General features: G+C 35.1%; 3 protein-coding genes and 3 non-coding genes across 6 annotated transcripts; 4 read left to right on the top strand and 2 right to left on the bottom strand.

Annotated features, from left to right (window-relative positions):
* The first annotated feature begins 42 nt into the window (after window positions 1-42).
* Window positions 43-2,070, top strand: LOC123908213 (1-aminocyclopropane-1-carboxylate oxidase-like). Its single transcript, XM_045958781.1, has 4 exons — window positions 43-251; window positions 456-682; window positions 920-1,253; window positions 1,616-2,070. Exons 1-4 carry the CDS (start codon window positions 147-149, stop codon window positions 1,895-1,897), a joined length of 948 nt encoding a protein of 315 aa, XP_045814737.1. The 5' UTR covers window positions 43-146; the 3' UTR covers window positions 1,898-2,070.
* Window positions 2,071-3,094: 1,024 nt separating this feature from the next.
* Window positions 3,095-6,437, bottom strand: LOC123907332 (protein CLMP1). The gene has a single exon (XM_045957543.1). It carries the CDS (start codon window positions 5,908-5,910, stop codon window positions 3,541-3,543), a length of 2,370 nt encoding a protein of 789 aa, XP_045813499.1. The 5' UTR covers window positions 5,911-6,437; the 3' UTR covers window positions 3,095-3,540.
* Window positions 6,438-8,125: 1,688 nt separating this feature from the next.
* LOC123912046 lies at window positions 8,126-8,247 on the top strand. The gene has a single exon (XR_006810906.1). It is a non-coding gene; the product is annotated as a small nucleolar RNA snoR111 (small nucleolar RNA).
* Window positions 8,248-8,743: 496 nt separating this feature from the next.
* Window positions 8,744-8,836, top strand: LOC123911985. The gene has a single exon (XR_006810840.1). It is a non-coding gene; the product is annotated as a small nucleolar RNA SNORD96 family (small nucleolar RNA).
* Window positions 8,837-9,470: 634 nt separating this feature from the next.
* On the top strand, window positions 9,471-9,563 carry LOC123911982. The gene has a single exon (XR_006810837.1). It is a non-coding gene; the product is annotated as a small nucleolar RNA SNORD96 family (small nucleolar RNA).
* A 2,756-nt stretch (window positions 9,564-12,319) lies between these two features.
* LOC123910240 (probable tyrosine-protein phosphatase DSP4) lies at window positions 12,320-14,821 on the bottom strand. Its single transcript, XM_045961328.1, has 5 exons — window positions 14,435-14,821; window positions 14,255-14,348; window positions 13,039-13,096; window positions 12,903-12,946; window positions 12,320-12,815 (listed from the first exon to the last, which is right to left on the bottom strand). The coding sequence occupies exons 1-5, from the start codon at window positions 14,632-14,634 to the stop codon at window positions 12,630-12,632; spliced, it is 582 nt and encodes a 193-aa protein (XP_045817284.1). The 5' UTR covers window positions 14,635-14,821; the 3' UTR covers window positions 12,320-12,629.
* Window positions 14,822-15,613: the final 792 nt, after the last annotated feature.

Raw genomic sequence — 15,613 nt, 5'->3', positions numbered from 1 at the left:
TTGAATAATATATATTTTTTCATTTCATAGGCACTCTCACTTGAAGCCAAAGGCCTATAAATTGCACCCAAACAACAACACTCAGAAAATAGTCATACAGTCACAGCCTATCAAAGAGAGAAAGAAAAACAGAAGAAAAGAAGCAAATGGAGAAGTTTCCAGTAGTTGACATGAAGAATCTTAACACTGAAGAGAAAGCATCAACCATGGAGATCATAAAAGATGCTTGTGAAAATTGGGGTTTCTTTGAGGTACTCTATAATGCTATGCTGGCCTCATATATATGCATACTAATTAGTACTTTTTCTTTATAGACAAATGTTTGTTTCTGGGATCGAATTCAGAACTTAGCTATGCAAAATATACTAATTAGAACTTAACTTTCCTTTAAAAGACTAATTTCCCCTGCATATTTATGTTACTTATTTGTGGATTTTCTGTGGTTTTTGATGAAGTTGGTGAACCATGGGATATCCATAGAGTTGATGGACACAGTTGAGAAGCTGACAAAAGAAAACTACAAGAAGCTTATGGAGCAAAGGTTCAAAGAAATGGTAGCAAGCAAAGGTCTAGAGTTTCCTCAGTCTGAAATCAATGACTTGGATTGGGAGAGCACTTTCTTTTTGCGCCACCTTCCTAACTCTAACATATCAGAGATCCCTGATCTTGATGATCATTATAGGTCATTATGCTCTATATATACATGTTATCCGCGTCATGGTTTTAAATTGTGGCCACGTTAGAACTATAACCTTTATATTGTGTGTAAATTTGGACGATGCTATCGACTATCGTGCAGATTTCAAATTCCTTTATATTGCGGCTGCAGTTATGGTTGCAGGCCTCAATTTAAAAACATGATTTACATAAATATATTTTGTGTGTTTGATCGCATATAATTTTGTGTTATTGATTTTAGGAATGTAATGAAGGAGTTTGCAATGGAATTGGAGAAACTAGCTGAGCTACTTCTTGACTTGTTGTGTGAGAATCTTGGGCTAGAGAAAGGGTATCTAAAGAAGGTGTTTCATGGGTCCAAGGGACCAAATTTTGGAACCAAAGTGAGCAACTATCCTCCTTGTCCTAAGCCAGAGCTTATCAAAGGACTCAGAGCCCACACAGATGCTGGTGGCATAATTTTACTGTTCCAAGATGACAAGGTTGGTGGACTTCAGCTCCTTAAAGATGGCCAATGGATTGATGTCCCACCAATGCACCATTCTATTGTCATCAACCTTGGTGACCAACTTGAGGTATATACTTATATATGATACAAAATATACATAGGTTTTAAATTGTGGTTGCAGTTTGAAATATTGTGGAGAATCATAGTCAAAATGTAGTTGATGCAGTAATAAAAACATCGCCCAAATCACATCACATTTATTTTATAAAAAAAAATAATATGCCTAGTAGCATGGTTTTAAGTTGCAGTTACGATGTCAATCTTTATATTATGGCAACATGCGGAAAAATGCAGCTGATGTGGTCAAAATTTTGTTTGTGATGCCGTTGTGAAGGCCTCAAAATCCTTTATATTACGGCCGCAATTTAAAAATATGCTAACTTATTATGCAACATTAGTTGAACTATTTGATGTTTATGACGAAAACAGGTGATTAGCAATGGGAAATACAAGAGTGTGATGCACCGTGTAATTGCTCAAACAGATGGTAACAGAATGTCCATAGCCTCATTTTACAATCCAGGCAATGATGCGGTTATCTTTCCAGCACCAACTTTGGTGAAGGAATTAGATGAGACAAGCCAAGTCTATCCAAAATTTGTCTTTGATGATTACATGAAACTCTATGCTGATCTCAAATTCCAAGCCAAAGAGCCAAGATTTGAAGCTATGAAGGCCATGGAATCCAACATTCCCACAACAACTACCTAAAATGTGATGACAACATTCTATATATTAATTCTGTATGTTTATTTATGTACTAAAGTTACTAAATGCTGTTGGTCTCTTTGATTTGGTACAAATGCACCTATGTGCATGTGTAGCATAAATATATAATATATATAGTTGGAAAATAAAATATTAGCTTGATCTGATAGTTTGTGTCGTGTTGTTGCATTTCAAGAAAAACGATTTCATAATTCATCTTTGGCTTATTATGGTTTGGAATAATCATGTTGTGCAATAGTAAGAGGAAACATAATTACCTGCCGACTAAACATAATTAATTGTGAAACATAATTACCTGCCGACTAAACATAATTAATTGTGCATTATAAAAAAAAAAATATTAAGAATCTAAATTTGGTAAGAAAGCATTATGTTGGCTTTGAGTAGAAAAAAGTAGGTGATTATAATTGATTATATAGAATTAACAATGGACTATGGTTCCATCGTTTGCTCAAATTTATGATCAGCAATTTCAACTAATCATAATGATCAATTAGGACCAAAGCACAATTTCATCACTAAAACATGCTTAGTTCCAGGTCAAAGCTGCTAAAATTAATCAGAAATTCAGTTTAATACGTTTACAAGAACAGAAGAAGATGACACCTTTGACTTGTGTTTTAGTTGATTCCTCACTAGACTCGCTATCATGCACAAGATAAACAAACCTACCAGACATTGAAAAGTATCAAGATTTATTTTAGCTTTTTGTTCAAATGGATCTAACTTAAAATAGGAAAATACCTTATATAAGTAAACAACATGCTATTTGAGAAAGCAAAAATCTGTGACAGCCTCGTTGTTTTCTCACTTAGAAACACCAGCATGGCAAGTAATCTAATGGTGTAACGTGGAAGACATTCATGCTGACCTATCTAAATTCACTTCACCACACAAAACAATAATCAATCACAGCCAAGAAACTTGTCCTATGCAACTCAATGATAGAAACCATCCATCATCCATTATTGGTCAAGTTTCTCAATTAAAATTGGATTCAGTATATAAGAATCCATATACTTCTGTTTACTTTGCACAGTATATTTTTTCTACTTTTTGTTTACTTTCTACTTTCTAGGGCAATCACAATAATTTTCTGAGTGTTTTGCTTTAATATAACTGACACTTCAAACACTCTAACCAGGGTCTATGAAAGAAACATATTCATCAAGGCATGACTTAACCATTGAAAACGTAAGTTATAACTTAGTAATAAATAAAAACAACAACAATAGATGCAGCATATTGGTAAGGACCAACAAAGCAAATGACAAGAGTCGAACAAGTATACAGTCCTCAATGAATTGCAACAGTACAAAGAACAAAGTAGGGGACAAAAATGGTTGAGCAACTGAAATTGATCATCAGAAATTCATAACTGTAAATAATGTTAAAAAAAATCTCCCTTCATCAGATCACCAAGAGCTTCAGAGAAAAAAGAAAAGAAAAAAAGGGCAGAGCTATCTAGTTAAATAAAGTACCCTGAGTTTTCAATTTCCATTTCCAAAAAAAATCAGACATTCCTTTTGAGCTCTTGATGCCAAGGATATTCCTTGTCCAGAGTGTTCATTGAGGACACAACTGAAAAGAAACAAATGAGATTTCACAGCCACACATAATTTATCTCATACTTGATTGGCCTTATTGATCTCTAGTTCATCAGTCTTGTTGGGTTGTGGGCTCTGGACTTTTTTATCATCACCTTTTGCATCTCCATTTGAGCAATGATTCTTAAGAACCATCGAAATATCTGTCTCAGAAGCTCCTGCAAGCTTAAAGCGCTCTGTTGCAGCATCTAGATTTTTCTTCCAACCATCCATTCCTAATTTGCATTCAACTTGGGATTTTTCGAAAAGCATATTGCCCCAGAAGAGATGAATCTGTGATCTCATGACCACTGCTTGTTCAGCAGCTTCTTCGGCAGATATCTCACCTTGGCCGCCAGCACTAGAAGACTCGCCTTCAGCAGCACTTCCCTGTTTCTTTCTTCTTCTCAATACTTCTTCTTTCTTGGTTGCATTTGGGTCCTTTAGCTCCTTTGCTCTCTGTTCCTCCAACTTCTCCCACATATTTGTTGCAGATTTCATCTTCTCCTCCGCACTGTTAAACAGTTGAAGAGTTTCCGTTGGATCCCAGCTTGTAAGATCTATCTTCTTAGCAATTGCAAAAGACCAATGGAGCTTGGCCATTTCAAATTGTTGCTGGCCCAGAGCCAAAAGTCCCTCATAGAAATCTGGTTTGATCACGAGTGCTTCCTCATATTTCTCTTTTGCCAAAGAATACTTTTCTTTGACCCAGTCATAAGCCACTTGAAGCTGTTCGGCCACTACATCTTTCCCAGCTGACTCGTCTAGAGGAATCCGCTTCCTAGCAGCACACATGTGAACATTACCCCAGTTGAAGAATGCCAAAGCTGCCACCTCCTGGAATTTTGAAGCAGCCTTGTCAAATAGATCCTGAGCCTCCTCACTTGTTACTGTTTCTTCAAGTGCCTCTGAACAAAGCTCCATCCCAAGCTCATGCAAGTCAATATGAGCATCTGGGTCAATACCAACATGTGAGCGGAAAAGCTGAGCAAATTCAAACAACCAATCATCCATCTCCACTTCTTTGCATTCATTTTCTCCTGTGGCACCCGTCTTTTCCTTTGAAGCATCCTTCTTTATTGTCTTATCAACATCAGTATCAGGAACTTCAGTATTTATTGTCTTATCAACATCAGTGTCAGGAACTTCAGTAACTTCTGTAACATCAGTAACTTCTGTGACTTCAGGGACCGAATCACCAAGGGAAGAATGAGATCCAGTCTCATCTCCCTTGGTCCCTTCATTCTCAACAAGTTTCTCTTCCTCTTCTTCCAAAGGTGGCTCCTGCTCCGGACTAACTTCAACAATATGTAGTCTCAGCACCGAAATTGAATCACTTTTATCTGATTCGGGTTCCTTCACCAGATGGCTATCAACAAAAGACTCTGCCAATCTGAGTTCATCAGTAGATGTTATAGTAACCAAATCACCATCACCATCCTTGTACTTGATGAGAACTGAATTGGATGAAGGAAATCTTTTGCTTACTACATCTCTCAGTACTCTGAAACTGCAGTTCACCGGCATCTGGGCAAGCCTAATGTCATGATCATAAACAAGTTTCAATGGTCTACACCGAATTGCAACCTCCGAAACCTTCCTGTAAACATCCTTCTGGTTCTCATTTTTCGAGTTAGGTTGCACTGCAGAACCGTTGTTAAAAGGCTTCGATACAACTTTTGGCAACTGGGTCTTGTTCTCAGGACCATTTTCATTTGGCAGTAAAACATTTTGTGACTTGTCCAACTTGCTATTAGGAGAAACAACCGACCCAACAGCAGAATTTGCTCCCTTCTTTGACGCAGGCCGTGCTGGCAAACACGGACCTAACCCAGCAATAGGAGCACCACGGACAGCAGAAGCGCCAAGTGCAGCAGGAGAAGGTCGACTGTGTAGATCCTGCTGAGCTTCCTGACGATGTCCAAAAGCAGCCCTCAACCTCTGAGCAATATCCAAAGCATCCTTATGATTAGGATCAGAAGCCAACAACAACTGCACATCTTGCACAGCCAATTCATACTTACCAACAGCCTCAAACGCTCGAGCCCTGCGAAGAAGAGCCCGAACAAATTGAGGCTGAACCTGAAGAGCCAAAGTACACTCAGAAATAACAGATTCATAATCAATAGGTTTCATTTGCATCAAACAAGCAGCCCTATTGCTATGAAAAACAGCCCTATCAGGATGAGTTTTCGGTGTCAATCGAAGAGCATTCTCATAGTTTTCAAGAGCACCAGCATAATCCTTACTCTGAAATCTTCTATTTCCTTCTTCTTTCATTTCATGTGCCTTTTTCAAAAAAATTGAAGAATCCAATTCAACACCACCGTTTGGAATTTGTGCAGAAGCTGAATTGTTGTCAACAACAACAGCACCACCCTTCTTTCTTCTACCCCCTGATTTCCCCATACTCTCACTTCTTTTTTTTCACACACAATTAAGTTATATGTAAATCTATGTCTAAATCTAAATAAAAATAAAAATGAAAAATGTTTGCGTACTAAAATTAAGTATCGATGAATCCGAGGTACGAGGAGGAGATAGATGTGTTTAAGGTTGCACTTACCGGTGAGAAGATGAAGGAGTGCGCGTGTGGATGGAAGAATCTAGAAGAAGTGAAGAAAAGAAATGAAAAATGATGTTGGTGTTAGTTTGGTAGTAGTGGATATGTCATCACTATTCACTAGTACAAGTGCTTGTGCTTGTTGGGTTTTGGGAACTATCTTTTCAAGTGAAACCCTAGAAATTTGGATTAGTTTTCATGTAGTTATTAGATGTGGTGGGTCCCTTGCACATTTCTTAATCCTTGACCGTCCGATCTGATGAATCTTTGAAACTCGGTGTTGACTTCCCATATCAGTCATGATGCACGCTATTGCTCAAGGAAAAGGATTGTGAGAGCTTGTAATAATCAATCTATAGAGGATCACCGGAAGTAGAGTAGAGTGTAGACTTCATTTTCAATTTTTCATCGTGTTACATCACACTTTGCAACAATTTTTCTTTAAAAAAAAAATGTTACATGAGAAAAGCAAAAAAATACATAAAAGAGAGAAAACGAAAAACTATTAGCCGTGTCGCGAGATAAGCAACACTCATTCTAATTGTTGTAAGCAGTAAGCAAAGTTTAGTTTGAGCATCAAGAATTATCAACAATTCACTTGTAGAACTTGTTATAAACTTGGATTAATTATCGGTGCACATGTACAAAGTTGAAAGTTGAAAGATCCAATCATTAGTCATCTACTTTCTATTTTTTTTTTTTTTTTTTTGTGGAGACTTTCTGATTATAGTTTTTTTTTTTTTGATAACTCTGATTATAGTTATTTCATTCTTATAGTAAGTGAAAAACTATTAACTACAGGATAAGCAACACTTATTATGATTAAGGAGTAACCGAGCTTAGTTGGAGAATCAAGAATCATCAACAATCCACTCGTAGAACTTGTTCCAAACTTGAATAAATTATCGGTGCACATCAACAAAGTTGAAAGATTCAATCATCACTCACATACCTTTTGATCATGGTTATCTCATTCTCAATTCTCGTAGTAAGTGGAAAATTTGCAAGTTGTTTTCTAGACCTTCACCTCGACAAATCCGGATCACATAAAGGATATTTGAGTATTCAATGTTTCCATAAAGGATATTTGGTTTGATGATTGGATTGCTCATCGCATGACTTTTGTTAATAATATTTGAACATTAAAAATTTAATTCGTTGGTAATTTGATTATCAATTTTTTTAAAAAAAAAAGATTTTTTAAAATATGTATAAAATATAGAAAGTAAAATGTATGTGAGAAATAAGTTGTCAAAATATTTTTTTTCAAATAAAATACCTTTAACCAAGTGATTGAGATGAATTTCATTAAATAATGAATCATTTGAGAGATTCCAAACTAAAACTTTGAATAGAATAATTTGTAATTAAACTCTACTTACTTTCAGCTGAACTCTTAAACACAAAAACTCTCATTTCATTGAGAAAAGATAATTAACAAAAAAAATACAATAACTTTTGGTTTTTTTTTATTCTATAATGATAAGGGATAAATAAAATTTTTGTTCTTATAAATATTTCAAATTTCATCATAATTTTTTGTGCATACTTTTAAAGTCAATTCACGGTATTATTCACATTTTAGAACTCGTTTTTGTATTTATATTTATAATACTATTAAAAAAAATTCACAATTGAACACAAAAAATTTATAATTTTTTCACCACAAAAAACTTAAAATTTATTTTTTATTTATTTTTGGTGAAATTTGAAGTTATTAACAAGGACTAAAAATGAAATTTAAAATATTTATAAAATGAAAAACTTATTCAAGTAATGGATCTTAAGCCCAGTATAGAAATGGGTCACACTAGTTGGCCCATTAGGTATAATAGGGTATTTTGGTCCGCATGTATCGATTGCCGGGTTAGGTTAGGTTAACGCTTGTCTTATAAATTGCTCCCAATGCTATACAAACTTGCATCGCTTCACAATACTTCCAACAGCGCCGATGCAAATCAATGTTAGGCTTTTTAGGTTTTCAAAATTAGTTTAGTTTAAGTTAGATTAGATTAGATTTTGTGTTGAATTTTACTACAAAAATGCCTCAATTGTTTCCAATTGAATGATTAAGAGGCTAATAAACTGTCTCTGCCATTGTTTTAACGTTGAGGTATAACAACGCCGAGTCATCGTTTCGTTCGTCATTTTTCATTGGCGTTTCGATTGTTTCTCGTCTACATGTTTTTCAATTTTACTTTTTTTTTTTTTAGCGAATTTTGTTTTTGACGAATGCATATGATGTGTAAATCAATATTTCTTCACTTTGAACTGAATCCAGATACATATGTATCTTTGCGGACACTATTCATACACTGATGCACGTTAACTTTTTTTTTTCCGGTTAATCTTAATGTTTTTGTTTTGACCTCTTTTTACCGATTTAAATTGATGTCAGTTTGATAGATTTGTGACGGGGGATTTTAATCCAAATCCCTAACTTGATTTGGGGCAAACTGAAATTGTGTTTGTATGACTCGAAGTAAACGTCGCATATAAATGTTTACTGACGTCGATGGTTTTGTTTCTTCGGAGAGAATTCCTCCGTTGGTAGTTGTCTCATATTCCATTGCCTTGTGGAGCAGCGTTGTTGCCTTTACCATTTGGGACTGGCCATGAGACAAACATTTTATTTATTTAATCAAATAATAATAATAGAAACAGTGATTGATAGATATATTGCCGATGACGATATCATATACACAAATTACCATCTTTCGGGACTGAATGGCTTTTATGCCTTGTTGAGACTGTTCTGCAATTCTGAGGCTTTATCTATTTTTCGGGACTGAATGGCTTTTATGCCTTGCTAAGACACTATTGCTTCTGTGTCTGAGTAACACAGGAAAGAGGAGCAATTATCTTTTCAATTTTGGGGTTTTTGATCAATGTGGTATTTTGTAGTTTAGGGTGTGATATGGTTTATTTTTGGTTTAATTTTTCTACTTTTTTGTGGTTTTGAAGAATGTTGTATTTTGTAGTGGATGAATGAAGTGAATGATTTGTTTATCGTATATTTGGAACGATAGTTTGTTGGTAAATAAATAGGATAGTATGCCAAGCAGACTTGTTTGTTAAATTTATCAGTTTTGTTATAATTGTTTGTGTTTCTTTATTGTTTAATTTTATATGTTTGTGACGGGGGATTTTAATCCAAATCCCTAACTTGAATTGGTGGCAAACTGAAATTGTGTTTGTATGACTCCAAGTAAACGTCGCATATAAATGTTTATTGACGTTGATGGTTTTCTTTCTTCGGAAAGTATTCCTCCGTTGGTTGTTGTCTCATATTCCATTGCCTTGTGGAGCAGCGTTGTTGCCTTTACCTCTTGGGACTGGCCATGAGACACACATTGTTTCGATTATTCCAGTAATAGTAATTAAGATTTGTATACACAGATTGATATTGCCGATGATGATATCATATACACCAATTACCATCTTTCGGGACTGAATGGCTTTTATGCCTTGCTGATACTTTTCTGCAATTCTGAGGCTTTATATCTGTTCATACTTGTTATTCATATTATTAGATTAGTTTTAAGACCTAGGAAGCATCTGACACTCCTCAGATTAGGCGTGTTGGTATTGGACATGTGTTGGTGTACACTTGTGATTTTACTAAATTATGTCATTTTTCCAAATTTTTATTGGTGTCCATGTGTTGGTGTTGGTGTCTATGTCTGTGCTTCATAGTTTAAGACTATTTTTTCCATTATTGTTTGTCAAAGAGTATCTGGCTTTGTAATATGCTTAAAGATACTTAAAGACAGTTGATTTAATTGTTTTGGCATTTGTTATCATGTTTCCATTGTCATATTCGAATGCAACACCCATGTACAGATATGATGCCAAATTGTCATATCCTCGCTTTTATAATTTACCTGTTTGCATTTCTAATATTGCCTTTTCCTTATTTGGCATGCCATATATGTTTAATTGTTGCTTGGTGATCTCTCCTATTGATTACTTGTTGCTGTATAAAAATGTATTCGTGTTTGAAACTGCATATTAAGTTTCAACTCATCCCATGACCCAAAATACCTTCGGAATAAAAAGTCATGGTATAGAAAGTCATGTGAACTCTCTTTAGAAAAACGAGAATAAATATAATCAATTGTTGCTTGTTCTCTATGCAGTTTAGAATAGCAATTAAGAAGATTTTATGTATGCAAATGAATCATCACTGGATGAACTTCAAGATTATCTTAATCAAACTATGAATGATGTAGAAGCTCAAAAAACTATGAATGTTGTTTAAGTTGAACATAAGCAGAAATCGAAGTTGATTCACAAAACTATCTTCTGATGAAGTTTTTTTTTTTACATAGGTTTCTGATGAACATAATGGAGCGAAGTAGAAAGGAACACAATGAAATAGAGTGGAACAGAATGGAATGAAGTGGATACACAAAATCAATTATCAAACCATTACCAAAAAAAAATCAATTATCAAACCAAAAGATCATTTATAAATAATTCCTCAACCCAAAACAACTTCGATTACAATTAATTATGTTTCATGCATAACAAAAATGAAGGACCGGACATCACCAATTGGATAATTTAATCCAAATCATGAAACCGGTGAAAGGGAACGACAAGTTGTGCTTGTATCATGTATGTACACATAAAATGGAAACGAACATAACTCAAGGCAAAAACAACGCAAAAACAGTGAAAAATTGAGTAAAAACATGAATAAAAGTAATGGGGAGGAAAAAGAAATATTACGTGATGTGAAATAAAATACATGGGTAAAAAGATAATTATGTAATTAAAAGGATTTGTTCGATTGCATACACCCCAAATTGGGAGAGAAGAAAAATAACAATGATGGAATGAGATGGAATGTATTCCATTATGTTCCACTTCATTCCATTCATATTTTAAAAGTCCAAACAAATGAAATCCCATTCCATATCACTTCATTACGCTCCATTCTGCTGGATTCCATCAATCCAAACAAAGCCGAAGTTGTAAAGTAGGGGAAAACTAATTTACATTGGTGCTGGAGAAAACACGTAGAGGGTTGTAGATAGTAAAATTAAGATTACAAAGATTGTTGAAAGATGATTCATTTTAATATAATGAGAAGTTTAATTGAACATCACACTATATATATAGACTATGGTTCTAATATACAGGACATACCACATCCGCCCATCTGAAAAATTCTTAGGGCATAAGAAGTACCGGTTGAGAAGAACAACAAGCTAACATGTGCTCACATTTGTCTCTCTCTCTCTTTGCGTTTCAAAATTACTATTGAGAGACTACAATCAATGAATATACTAGACATACCACATCTCCCCATCTGAAAAATTCTTAGGGCATAAGGAGTACCAGTTGAGAAGAACAAGCTAACATGTGCTCATCATCTGTCTCTCGTTGCATTTCAGAATTACTATTTTTTTTTGTACAATAAGGGAGAAAAAAGAAAAGAAAAACAAAACAATAAGGGAAACTATCTAGTAAACCAAGTCCCACTAGCATCAGCTAGAAGGAACAGGTTTATGCCAACAGGTGGAGTAGCTAACAGCAAGAACGCTTCAACATTTCGGGCGCCAAGCTTGGCTAAGTAGTCTGCGCATGTGTTACCCTCCCGGAGAGTATGTACCACCGTGACTCGCCAGTCCCTAGCGAGAAGATCTTTGATGTTGTGAAGGATTGCTGCAAAATGGCGCCATTCATTGATAGGTTTCTCTATCAAATTAATGGTTGTTTTGGAGTCAGAATAACATATCATATCTTTTATGTCCAGTTCTCAAACTAGGTTTAGGCCACGATACATTGCCAAAAGCTCAGCATGAAGTATGTTTGAGAAACCGATATTCCCAGCAAATCCTCGAACCCAAGCTCCATGAGAATTCTTATCATTTCAGAATTACTATTGAGAGACTACAATCAATGAATTAGTAAGCTCATCTAATAATTCATCTATCTAGAAATTCTTATAATCATTGATAAATCAACATGTCATAAATCCTAGAAGTATATACATACTCCTTTGTTTATCTGGCTTCTAAAGTGAGATTATAGTTTCAATTTTTTTTTAGCATTTCTTGCGTGTATGATTAATATTAAATTAATCCCCAACACTTAAATGATATATAAAAGAATGTAACCGGAGTATAAATAGAGTTCAAATGACAATAGGATTTGATGGAATTGCTTGATTCAACTATCCTAAAAAAAAATTCTAGAATCACATGCTAATTGTAAACTTCACCTTAGAGGCTGTCACATAGTAACTGTCTAGAAAATAAACGCAGAAGCTGCGCTGCTGAGCTTTTTTTTTCAGCTTAAATGGATACAGAATAGAAGAAAAAACAGCACCATTATTCAATCCGCATGGTAAATTGGTATATTGGACAGCCAACATTGAAACAGGAAAGGAAATAATAAGTAACAAAGTAGAACATCTATTTAAAAATCCTACTCATCGTGCACTAATTTTCAGTGTAAAAAGATTAAAGACTAGTCATTATACTTCACTTCATCATGGAAACATTCCATGGGAGGAAGCATCAACTTCTAAATGTTGCACCCGTTATTTCAGTTCCTATTTCTTTGAGCACGAAAAGGAGAGTGGGTTGTGCTTCAAACTGGAAATATCAAACAATTCGATGAACCTCTGGTCTGACACTCTGGCTTTCGCACCTGCAAACCTTTGGTACTCATCAAAAATAGATGATAGACACCATCTCTGCAGTCTTCTTATGCATCCCACAAGACAACCAGTGCGGTGCTGTTCATTGTAAAATCACTCAACTATTGGAGATTAATGATTCAAAAGTATTAATAAAAACAAATATTCAAAGAACAAAGCGCACACCTTTCCTCGTTTACAATGAATCAGCACGGGGTGGTTCCGAACATCTACAGAAAGAAAAAGTAAAAAAGCCAATTTGGTTAATATATCATGAACAAACTGTGCTATTAAGGTAGTGAAGTTCAAGATTTTGTAATACCGAGCACTATTTTCAAAGCTTCGCGAATCTTATCATTTGGGATGTTGACAAAGGGTTCCTGTCCACATTATGTGTAATCAGTGTGCAGAACTATGCTCAGATATCAGTTAAAATATCATATTATGTCTTGTTTCTATCCAGGCGGAAGAATGCAATTTTTGGGGAGGGGGGTTGCTATTGTTCAATGTTGAGGGAGATTCACAAGTCATAAAGAATATAAGCCTGTAGAATAATCACTGATGGTTGCAATAAGTTAAGAGCAAATTCAACATAGGAGACACCTTCATACACTTGCTAAAGATTGATCTACCAGCACTTAAAAAACACAGCTTTCTCACCTAATGTCAGTTGCATGTAGTGGGAATGGTATAAGCTAAAGACCATCCCTCAAAGCTGAAACGATCTCTATACATAAATATCAAATTCATTTATATCATAGCAACTTAAGGCTATGTCAAACCAGACATGTATTGACCTTTAAAGCTCTCGAATTTGGGTTTTGTACAAGTTTTATTATACATCTAAAATGGATGTTACTGTTGGCGTGGAGGTAAAGAGGGTCTATTTTGTACCAAACATCTTAATGAGGCAAGACTCCGCGGCGGTTCACCGGAGGTGAACAATATGTATACTTATTCTAAAATAGCTCTATGACAGGATAGAAAACATGGACGCAAAAGATTACACAACAAAAAGTAACCAAATGGTTTTCCCCTATGAATTCAAATAACCAAAGCCAACTTTACTAACTACTAATATTTTCTTCAGTTCAAGGGAAAGTTATTATCAATTAGTGTTGTTTGATGTTTTAAAATCAAAGAGTGCACTTTAAATGAAATTAGGGTTTACTAGGATTGATTTATTTGAGTTTATCAACCGACATAAACATTTGTGAGACTTTTTGAGATAGCTTGCGGAACTATTTCATTTCCACAAACTTTACAAGATCAAACTTATGAGAACAGTCTATGGCTTATATGATGACAACTTCACTTTATCTTTTGTTAATTATATATTTATAATTAAGCTGTTTATCCAACGTGACTTAGTTTAGTTCCATTCCATGGTATATTACATAAACAAACCTTGTAAGAACATGCACACTCATAATTGAATTTCCAATTGGTATCAATTTTCCAAAACATTATGCAAGTATTCAAATCAACACATTGGAATGAAGTAACTCTAATTAATTGCAACAAAATTGGATACAAACCTTGCATCCATCGATACCGAATTGATAAAGCCTTATTCCACTGGCCTTCAAAAACTCCGCAGTCGTTTCAGGATAGGGTTCAGGGCACAAACATCTGCACCAAAACAAACATCAATACAAATCTTCCACCAAACAATAATAATACAAAATAGAAAGGAAAAATAAAAATTGAACTCTCACATTACGGAACGGAGACGAAGCGATTTCAAGAATCCGAAGTTGGCAGAATCGGGAAAACCAGACCTGAAAATACCGTTATCAACCATAGCGAAATTGAGCGGCGGAACGAATGCCTCATCGGCATCGTCGGAGTTATTCGGCGGAGTAACGTCGGCGGCGATAGACATCTGGCCGTTGGAGTTGGAGTTGTCGAGTTTCATGATTTTGGCGCCAAAATCGGGAAGAGATAAAGATGAAATGTTAGGGTAAGGAACGATTCATGGGATCTTCAAAGTTTGAAGGATCTCTTATAATAATTATAGGAGATGGAACAGTGAGAGAGAGAGAAATAGAAAGGTTTAGAGTGAATTAGAAAAGGAAAGAAAGGATCTTACGAAAGATGCTTTGAAGAGTAGTATAAATGGAGACGTGTAGAGAAAGAATATGCTGAGATTGGAAAGGAAAAAACCCCAAACAATATCAAACACCTTTTTTTTAACCGAAAGTTATCCTCTGCGCGCAACTGGTGAGACTAATTTTTTGAGGTAACTGAAATTCTTCTAAGGGGTTTAACTCTCCCAACAAATGTTTTTTCATACGCACCGTCCGAAGATCAAACTCAAGACCAAATTGTTAAGAGACTCAAACATTTACCACTTGTGCCACACGATATCAAACACCTTTGTTTCTTTGTTTTTTATCAATCAAAGTATCAAACCCACCCCACTCATGTGTAAAGTTGCATCTTTACTTTTTTTCTTTTTACTTTTCATACTTTTACTTTGAATATTTTTTTAGAGTTTAATTGATATGCCCTGACAGTGTAAAATAGTTTTACACAATCGTCCAACAAACAACCATTATTTAGCCATGTTATATCAAGAAGTGGGGTGATGTGGCGGAAAACATGGTTGGTATTGATCGACAGTGTAAAATTATTTTACACCGTCAGTGCATATCAATTAATTTTTTTTTTAAGGTGGCGAATCGGCCGGTCCGCATGTTCGTACATGATTAATTCATCCAAAACGGTTGTAGGGTGGATTGAAAGTTTTACTCTATTTCATCTCTCGGTAGGTTGGTACGTCAAATATATTATTTACTAGTCAGGACACTCGTGCACGCACGAGAGAAGTGCTATGTTTTTACTACTAAAGCAAAATAGTAAATGCAAGAATACTAATGTGGCAATCATTTTTT

The sequence above is a fragment of the Trifolium pratense genome, linkage group LG2, assembly GCF_020283565.1.
Source record: "Trifolium pratense cultivar HEN17-A07 linkage group LG2, ARS_RC_1.1, whole genome shotgun sequence".
Lineage (NCBI taxonomy): Eukaryota > Viridiplantae > Streptophyta > Magnoliopsida > Fabales > Fabaceae > Trifolium > Trifolium pratense.
This window is presented reverse-complemented; position numbering and strand designations above follow the sequence as displayed.

Bases quoted from the DNA above. Each gene is read 5' to 3' on its own strand.
- LOC123907332 (XM_045957543.1), bottom strand. From the start codon at position 5,910: ATGGGGAAATCAGGGGGTAGAAGAAAGAAGGGTGGTGCTGTTGTTGTT.
- LOC123908213 (XM_045958781.1), top strand. From the start codon at position 147: ATGGAGAAGTTTCCAGTAGTTGACATGAAGAATCTTAACACTGAAGAG. The intron at 683-919 runs GTCATTATGCTC...TATTGATTTTAG, and splicing joins GATCTTGATGATCATTATAG to GAATGTAATGAAGGAGTTTG. The intron at 1,254-1,615 runs GTATATACTTAT...TGACGAAAACAG, and splicing joins ACCTTGGTGACCAACTTGAG to GTGATTAGCAATGGGAAATA.
- LOC123910240 (XM_045961328.1), bottom strand. From the start codon at position 14,634: ATGAAACTCGACAACTCCAACTCCAACGGCCAGATGTCTATCGCCGCC. The intron at 14,349-14,434 runs GTGAGAGTTCAA...GTTTTGGTGCAG, and splicing joins CTTCGTCTCCGTTCCGTAAT to ATGTTTGTGCCCTGAACCCT. The intron at 13,097-14,254 runs GTTTGTATCCAA...TAATGTGGACAG, and splicing joins TCGGTATCGATGGATGCAAG to GAACCCTTTGTCAACATCCC.